General features: G+C 43.6%; 1 protein-coding gene across 7 annotated transcripts in view; it reads left to right on the top strand.

Annotated features, from left to right (window-relative positions):
- Hr3 (nuclear hormone receptor 3 ROR-beta) overlaps positions 1-10,000 on the top strand; it is a 624,231-nt gene that overhangs the window by 452,737 nt on the left and 161,494 nt on the right. The window contains exon 1 of one of the 7 annotated variants that reach the window (XM_076184244.1): positions 560-960. The exons of the other annotated variants lie outside the window; for them this stretch is intronic. Within the exon in view, the coding sequence (XP_076040359.1) occupies positions 813-960 (148 nt within the window). The 5' untranslated portion in view covers positions 560-812. Of the gene's footprint in view, positions 1-559; positions 961-10,000 lie in introns of those variants that run through there. 7 annotated transcript variants of the gene reach the window in all.

The raw sequence follows: 10,000 nt of genomic DNA, 5'->3' as shown, positions 1-10,000 counted from the left end.
CTCTCGTGGTGAGGAGGCTGAAGAGGGTCGCCGAACGCGTGTTGAGCGGCTAGTGATTCTGTGAGACGAAGCCACAGGCTTTACACGCCGGATAGTGGTGATAATCGCTGTGAAGTTACTTTATCTCGTGCAACTGGGGCAGTGCCCTCCCCCCACCCCTTTTATCTGACGTGTGGAGAAGTGTCGCCGCCTCGCCCATCAGTCTGTTTGTATGTGTGTATGTGTGTGTGAGTGTGTGTGTATACCCCGTCGGTCACTGACCTTTGACAGCAACATACAGTGCGAGGAAGGAAAATGATTTGTATATTATTTTTCATTACTAAACCATTTCCCGACCGAGCTTTTTGAATCTTGTCGCTAGACCACGTCCTGTGTTACTTATCTGTGCTAAGTGTAGTGTTGCTTGTAACACCTCCCTCTTATGTGCTGATATCAAGTGCTTTGCAAAGGAAGTTCGTATACACTGGGCATTCTTATTATTGTTGATTGGTGCTTGTAGGTGATTGACAGCTAGTGACATTGGTGTCTGAAGCCATAACATTTGTTACTGAGCCTTGAGACAACAGTGAACGTTTAGTGGCATGGCGTAGACGTTTGTGTGCTCTGCAAACCCGTGTACAAGTGGCAACTAGACCCCCCACGGAGAACGGGTGAGAAGGTAGCAAGATCTACCTTACCCTTTCCTCTTCCCAGCGCCTCTGCCCACCCCGTCCACCGCCATCAGCTGGAGTGTAGGGAAGGATCAAGTGGGCCTTGAGCCCTCGGCGACACAACTGCATTGAGGAAAATCGTTCACGTGGTATTTGGAGACCATGGATATCCTAAGTGAAATCTTTGGTCCCGGGTGGGAGAGGGAAGTCACGGGGGATTCTGTAGACACCACGACGCCGTCTTCCTCCACGCCGACACCAACAAACAGACCCCCGTCAGCAGCGGACAAGAAGTCTAATTCCATCAAAGGTAAATGTCCCATACGTGGGTCCTCCCAGGGGTACCAATTTCAGCTTCTAAAACTAAAGGTTTTCTTTGTCAGGGTTATTTATATTTCGTGAAGTATTTCAGGTTCATGGGAGTGAGATCTTTTTTGTAAACTATATATCATCATCATGTAATGAAGCTGTATGATACTTAGGTTTTGCAGCGTGTTTGTGTGTGTGTGTGTGTGTGTGTGTGTGTGTGTGTGTGTGTGTGTGTGTGTGTGTGTGTGTGTGTGTGTGTGTGTGTGTGTGTGTTGTTTATAAGTCAAGAATAAATACATGATTGTGTAGAAAGGAACTTAGTATGGAAAGTCACGTGAGGAACTGGATTGAATGGAAGTAGCTGAGAGTGAAGACTATTATTTTCTTTCTTATTAAGGAGAGAAAGGCATGAATGAAGGTGTGTATAAAGAAGGCAAAATGGTTCAGCCATAGGAAGGGACTGAGACGGGTTATGTGATGTCCCCGTGGATGATAAACACATTTATGAATGGAACGGCGAGAAAAAGTAAATGGGAAATTAAGAGAAGTCGACACGTGGGAAGGAAGGGAAAAGCAGACCTGAAACCATATGTTGGATGTACAGTGTGTTCATGGGCTGTTGGGGGTAATGGAGGAAACCTTTAAGGATCAGTGAAATGCTGTGTGAAAGGGGAAAAGTGAGAGTAGACGTAAATAAAAGCAAGATTATAAAGCCTGGAAAAAAGTAGAAGAGGTGCCTCAAGAACAGAGTTGAAAGGTGACAGGCTGGGGGAAGTGAAAGTGTTTGAATACTTTGGGTGGATGTGGAGGCGAACGGAGGAGTAAGCCAAGATGCACGTGCCAACTAATGAGAAAGAAAATATGATGTGAGCAAGGAGGAGAGTGTCAATGAAAACAAAGGCTGGGGATGTGGTTATCGTCGGTGAACTTGTGCATCTGTATGAGACCAAGATGTGGACGCTCGGCTAGTGGATTGGTGAAAGTACTAGGGATTCAGACGGATTGTCTAGTGAGTTTGTGAGGCATATGGAAAGCATATTCAAACAATCGAAGCGCGGTCACGTCAAAAGATATATAGAAATAGAATAGTGAGAGAAACTGGGATATTTTTAGATGATGTCCTTCAAAAATAATAAAGAGAGAATGGAAGACTTTTATAATGTTTAGAAAGTAAAAGAAAGGTGAGAGGAGACTGGATATAGGGTGGCAAACGTGGCAAACACTGCAGGGGAGTGCTTGGAGAAAAGAAATAAGTAAGTTGGAAGCAGAAACATAAGTTTGGAATTTCAAAATGTGGCGGAGGGATTACAACAAACGGTAATGCGATTGAAGTGGAGAGAGTCGTCAGTGATGGGAAAAAAAAATCTCAAGTACTTGAAAAGTTCCAAGGAGCTAAACGTCTTCAAATGGTATTTTTTTCTCAGCCATATTCAAACAGACGAAGAAAACACTAGGTTTATTAAGGTAATCTAAATTTAAAACTGGGATAAAATTTAAGAACACTTTACTTGGGTTCCCATAGTGAAAGGCTAGAAGAATGATCCCGGCTCCTCCCTTCTATTTTACACACACGCACACACACACACGCATACACACACACACACACACACACACACACACACACACACACACACACACACACACACACACACACACACACACACACACACGGTCATCGTTGGTAAAGAGGGTAAGGTAGATAAGAAAGAGGGAAAATCCAGAAAGAGTAAAGCCAATAGGGAACAAATGTTTAGAGAAAAGGAGAATTGGTGTGGCGAAGGTGAATGGCTCCAGGCTCCCGCACCTGTAGTCGCAGTACAGGCATCCGGCACACACACACACACACACACACACACACACACACACACACACACACACACACACACACACACACACACACACACACACACACACACACACACACACACACACACACACACATATGTATATAAATATATATATATATATGTATATATATATACTGTATATATATATATATATATATATATGTATGTATGTATATATGTGTATATATATATATATATATATGTATATATATATATATATATATATATATACTTAGTCGACACAGTCATCAGAATTATTGGGAGGGATATTTTTTTCGCCCCCCATAAAAAAACGATACCCAGTGTCCATTACGAATAGAATAAATAGAGGTAAACGACAAGGCCCTTTTGCTCTTGAAGTTGCGCTAAAGAAGTGAATGATATAGGCTGGCGGCATCACCCAGAATGAAAGGAAAAGTGCCACTCAAACGGCACTGGGAATTTTAAAGAAAACGACGATCACCGGAACAGTACACTGTGCCAATACGACGCGAGGAGAGACTGTTTTGTAATTTCTTTTTTCGGAAATATCCAGGAGCTTCTGTCCTTGGGGATAATATCGTAATGAAATGATGTCATTGAGATGGTAAAGGAAAGATTTAAGGAGAACAGTAGGGAAAGCAGAGGTTAAAACTGTTAAGTAGTTTTTTCTTTTCTATTTTTATCTTTTTATCTTTTTATTTTTAAGAGGATTAGTCACCAGTCATAAAAGAATACTGACTTGGTTCGTACGAATCTCATTAATGTCCCCAAGATATTGACTCTCTAAAACATGCAATCAGTACCCCATATAAAGAGAAAAGAGAAAAGGGAGAGAAAGACCAAGAACACTACAGGTCGATTGGGTGTGAAACATGCACGAGGAGGTTAAGAAAGAATCATCTGAAATGGAAACTTGGGCAAGGGAGGCTATGAATGGACATGAAAAAGGTGACCCAGGCTCTCTCTCTCTCTCTCTCTCTCTCTCTCTCTCTCTCTCTCTCTCTCTCTCTCTCTCTCTCTCTCTCTCTCTCTCTCTCTCTCTCTCTCTCTCTCTCTCTCTCTCTCTCTCTCACACACACACACACACACACACACACACACACACACACTCACGCACACACACTGTAACACTCTCACACGACGTCGATGTACATAGCATGCAAACAGATCACTTTATTTCGCCAATATAATATATTATTATATTCAGTACTGTCGGATTTCCCCCAGGTGACTGACCCAACTAAATTGATGAATCTCAACGTCTCGAGGTATAACAGGAAGTGAAACTGAAACAAATTTCCTCGCCCCTCATGAGATGTACTCCCTCTCTCGCCATGTCAGGAATCGTAGTTATCTCGTCTGTTAGTCCTCCATGATCGATTCGCCCCTTCAATTCTTCGTGCATTTACTCTTTTACCTTGTTCCTCTCCTTTGGATCCTTGTTCAGCCATGAAATCCATCTTTTGCTTACCTTAGTTCTTCTCTTTATCATCCTTCACTCTTGTTATTTTATTATCTCGAAAGGAGTCTCTTTTCTGGAAGACCTCACTCAAGGGACTGGTCGTAGGTCCGTCTGCGGTAAAATGCTACAGGGTATGGCAGAAGATGATAACGGAGAATATGTTTCATTCGTCATTTTATATATAGATTATTATCCCAGGAACTTTTTACATTATAACTCCTCCTGGATTAAGATCTATGTATATTGAAAGTCTCATTCATATCCATGGCATTAGGCAAGAGAAAAGCCTGGACAAACTAATAATTTCATATCTGCTTTACGAGTTAGAAAAAAAAATCCCTAACACTATATTACACAAAACTGATCAAGATTATTAGTTCAAGGAAATTATAAAGATGTATATGTATTTTTCATAGAATTTATAGAAAAATATTCACGAACGGAAAAAAATACTAAATATGATGAGGATCCGTAGATTATACTGCTTTCAAACTATGAACCATCAAGTGAACTTTATAATTATATTTAGATATAGCGAGACTGTAAATCTAGCCACTTACACACATACGAACAGACATATCACACGGCCTTAAGCCTGTTCATTTCATTGTATGATAAGATAGAACAGCAGATAAATGCTATGGTTATCACGATATGGTACCGACAGTGTATCTTGCATGTTTCGTAAGCTACAGTACCTATCCACAAGAATGCTTGGGCTTCAATGCTGGGGCACTTTTAATTGTTTATTTATTTATTTATTTATTTATTTTCTATTTATCTATTTAGTTCCAAAAAATGCCAGATAACTTTGTTCAGTTAAGGATCGGACTCAGGACAAGAGATTAAAAAGATGCCAAAGTCAGTCTGAAAAATACGCCAAATTTTTTAAAAGGATTTAAACCAACAGTCAAAATTATCCCATGTGACTGAGTATTACATGAAGATTACAAAGTGGGGAGTTTCAAGCTTATGGATGTGCATCCATTTGTTTGCACTAATTACGCGTCCGTGCCGATGCGAGACGAGTGTGTTGTGTAGACTACAGGTAAAAACCGCAAGTCGGCAATAATTATTGTTTGTGTTTGTTTTAACACTCGTGTTAGTCTACTGACCGAATACACTTTTCCCAGGAAAGAACCCTGTGTGAATATATATATATATATATATATATATATATATATATATATATATATATATATATACATACATACACACACACACACACACATATGTATATATATATATATGTATGTATGTATGAATACACATGTATGTGGGTATGTGGGCGTATGTGTGCGAGTAAAAATTCATAGACTGCATTTAAGTTGACACCACTTCTCAGACCACGAGCACGTATGAGAAGGTTCTTATACACACATAAATAACATCATCGCTTTGATTGCCTACTCATTTTCTTTCCCCGTAGGCCTTTAATTTATTCCCTACCTGAGGTCTTCTTAATCAATTTCAGCTTCAGCCGCTTCCGTAGCCTGCTTCCTTCGTGTGTTCCTGAGGGTTGAGGCTTGCTCTCAATCATGGGAGGTTATCAATATAATCTTAATCCAGCATGTAATCTCTCTGAACCTCTAGACATCCCCGTGGTAACCACTTCATTCACAGTTACATGTGGCAATTAATCCTGTTCCCCTGAAATACACAGGGGAATGGACAAGTTGGTATTTCACTTCCCAGCATCATGATAATGTCAGGATAGCATTTCCTTTGTTTAGTGATTATTGGATGGATTGCAATGGAAGCACCCTTGATTTTGATTATAGACCGAAGTCGACGTGAACTGGCTATGAGGAAAGCCTTGGTACAAGAATTTGTTTCAGGCAATTCTATTTATCTTTTCCAGACTATAGAGTAGCTTTTCCCAACCTGGGTTATTAATACCCCCTGGAGGTGCTGAAATAAATTCTAGGGTCTGCTGGGAGGCGAGGCATACATACACTTTCGTTTATCATTCTAGTAATAAGATATTAGTTAGGGGGTGCTGGACTGCTTCAACCTGACTACAGAGGCTGCCCTTACGGTCGGATAAGGTTAGGAAACGCTGCTTTAGAGAATAGACAGAAGCACTACTAAATCTAATGGGAAAGAAATAATGGAAGGAACAGACTTGAGATGAAAGGATTCTTTCTGGCTGGTGGTACTCGAAGTAGGAACGCACTACGAGGCCGTAGAAAAGGGGATTAGGAATTGTTAATTGCGTTCATCACAAGCTGGAAGATTATCTTTTTTTTAACTATAAGAAGCTCCACCTAAGCAAGAATGGTGTGTGTGTGTGTGTGTGTGTGTGTGTGTGTGTGTGTGTGTGTGTGTGTGTGTGTGTGTGTGTGTGTGTGTGTGTGTGTGTGTGTGTGTGATATACGATATTTTTGTGTTTCAGTATTAAAGTATTATATTTATATATATATATATATATATATATATATATATATATATATATATACTTATTTATTTATTCATTTTTTCATCTAAAATGTGTGTGTGTCTGTGTGTGATTCACCATGGTCTTACTCCACATACTAAACTCGTGAGCAACAGCCATTACCCTGTTGTGTGTCTGTGATTGTACACCTGTGTTATAACCTCATCAATGAACTGGCGGCTTGGTCACTCCTCTCCTCAGCCCTGGCGTGGCCGAGCGAGGCTTGGAAGGGGGCGGGGCAGAGTGCAGGAAAAGAGGAAGGTGAGAGCAGTGAGGACCGGGAAGAATGAGGAGGAAATTTACTCGTCTTGAGGCCGAACGCTGGCCAGCCATGTTATTGACTGGTTAACAGTTTACATCTGTTTCCAAACTCGTTCCTTCTCGACCTCTTCGTCAAAGGTACAACTCTTTCTCCTTCACTTCCTCTTCCTCCTCCTTTTTTTCCTCCTCCTCCTCCTCTTCCTCCTCACCCCTCCTCTTTTTCGTCTCTTTCTCTTTCTCGTCTTCCTCTTCCTCTTCTTCCTCTTCGCCTCCTCTTATTCTTCATTTACCTCCTACCCCTCTTCCTCCTCTTTCTCCTTCCTTCTCCCCTATTCATCCTCCTCTCCACATTCTCCCCTCCTGTCTTTCTATACTTCCTCCTCCATCTTTCTCCTCATTTTTCCTTGTACTTTTCCTCGTACTCCTCCCCCTCCTCCTCCTCCTCCTCCTCCAACACTCTCTTCTACTCCTCCTTCTTCGTCTTCTGTTTCTCCTTCTACGTCCGACATTGTGTGTGTGTGATGAACGTAGATCCATGACCGCTGCCGGTTGCCGGCGAGTGCCGGGCCGCGGCTGACCCTTCGAAGTGCCAGTCAGCAACCGTGGGCTGCGGCACGGAGGTCCGCGCTGCGGAATGTGTGGACGATGTTGCGTCACGCGCAGGTCATTGACAAGCGCGTTGCGGCGCGGCGTGGCGTGGCGCGGCGCCACGAACCGCGACGTAAGGGCCTGACGCATGCGCCCTGGCGCCACGCCCGCTGCCCACCACCCTCGTCATCCACCTGACCCTAGGCACTCTAGAAGGAGGGCCACAGGCGGGCCATGACGCATCTTAGTTGGCCCGTCATTGATTACCGTAATTACAGATGAGGAAGATAGGCCTTCGGCTGTAGCGATAAAACTGAGGTTGCTTTGATGGCTCGATACTGTCGGCTTCGTGGGTTAAAACCGAGTAATATTGATTTTTGTGTTTGGGGGGAGGGGGGCATATTGGCCGAAATGGGTTCCTGCAGTGGACCTCAGGGGCTGGGGGCCGAAGGGAGGAGAGCTGCTCAGTGGGGGAAGATGGGCGGGGGGGGATCTGCTGGGGCGTGGGTCGTGGGCGCATTAAGGGAGAGAGGCGGCCCAGTGGGCGGTGTAAAGGATCACAGTCGGAAGCTGGGGCGCGATAGACGTCGCAAAATGCAGTGGGCCTGTAATAGGTTGTGGAAGTCGGTTATGGGCGTTGTGAATGGATGAAGGGAAGAGTTAGAGAGCGGCAAGGTAAAGGAAAAGAGAGAGAGAGATACGAGAAGAGAGAGAACAATGAGAGAAGGGGAAAAGGCGTGAAAGAGAAAGGAAAACAAATTGAAAAGAAAAGAGAGAGAGAGAGAGAGAGAGAGAGAGGTGCGGGATAAACCACGTGGGGAGCTGGGCGCAGTGAGTGCAGTAGAGGGGAGTGGTGGAGGATGGAGGAGAGAGGTGGGTGGAGGGTTGTCTGGGTGACTGCCCTCTGACTGGAGAGAGAGAGAGAGAGGAGGAGAGAGACAGAGAGAGGAGGGAGAGAGGTGTCCCCAGTGCGCGTCCCCTTGAATGAGGAGAAGGCGCGTTGCATCCAATGTGGGTTAACGTTTTGGCTTCCGTATCGACGTGTTAGCCGAAGTACGATTAACATGAAGAGAGTTTAAGAAACATGTCCACCTCACCCTACCCACCCCCCGCCCCGTTTTCAATCGATTGACGCTCCCAAAGGTGAATGGAATTCCGTAAGATTAAGATGAATAGAGAATACGTCACTTTAGCGTAGGTGATAGATAGGATGGCTATGATTCATCTAGTATGATAATGGTCCTTCATCTGAATGAAATTGTTATGTGAAAGACAATGTAAGACTCACGAGGAACGTCACTGTGCCAAGGGAGAGCTGACGGTGGTATCGTGTAGCGAGGGAATGTTGTTTTTGTACACGAGATCACAATTGGGTGGACGTATGTTGGCTATTCTTGCGGGTTATAAGTCTTGAAATAGTAAGTGCACCCCCACACGCGCGCGCACGCACACACACACACACACACACACACACACACACACACACACACACACACACACACACACACACACACACACACACACACACACACACACACACACACACACACAAGCACGATAGTCGAAGAATAAGAGACAAGGCACCATGAACGTACTTCTGGTTCTTAATATATTACAGTTAGATAAATACAATACACATTTACATCCAGTTACAGAAATGCATGACAAAATACAAACAGTAATAGGATGTAAGCCCCCTGTACCTTTCATAAGACATCTACTGTAATGAAAACCCAGTACAAGACATTCCTGAGCTCAGTGACGATTCTTCATGTGCATGATACTTCAGTCATTATTGTTGATTGAAACAAAAACTATACATTCATCAGGCATTTAACCTTCCAATGTGCCGACAGTTATTTTCCTTCTGAGTCAGGCTGTGGACAGAGTTGTGTATTAAGTCGTGTAGTGCCCTTGTGGCAGGGAAGAAATTAAGCAATCCAACTGGTCAGCCGAACACTTTAATCATGAGGATTTTGAGAAATGAATAATCGGAATGCAACTAGAGGGAAACGACGCCATCTCCTCTCTGTGAATTAAAATTTTCTGGGCGGGGCGGACCTAAAGTTCATAAAACTACTGCGATGGATTAGAAACGAAGTTCATCCGTGTTGCGCCTCCTCTCCTAATAACAAAACAATATACCCTTGCGCACTTACGCACCCTCTGCTTGGCAAGCACTGATATCTTATCCCACAGCTAAACAAGCACAAGCAAAAATGCGCTCATGCGCACAATCAAGGACAAGTCATAAGCACCATCACTCAGCCCAGTGCCTGCTTGCTTGCATGCATGCAGGGAGGGGTGGGGGGGGAGATCCCAGGTGGGAACAAGCACATCCAGTGTTACAGTAATACATAGCAAGTGCTTGCAAATGGGAGAACACCAGCACATCACTGCAACAGCTGGAGAGCCAAAACCAACGCCATAGCATAGGAAGAGATGCAGGAGGAGGAGGAGGAGG

Source organism: Oratosquilla oratoria, chromosome 4 (genome assembly GCF_046742065.1).
Source record: "Oratosquilla oratoria isolate Oo_2021 chromosome 4, ASM4674206v1, whole genome shotgun sequence".
Taxonomy (NCBI): Eukaryota; Metazoa; Arthropoda; class Malacostraca; order Stomatopoda; family Squillidae; genus Oratosquilla; species Oratosquilla oratoria.
Note: the sequence above shows the minus strand (reverse complement) of the source record. Positions and strands in the feature narration are given on the sequence as shown.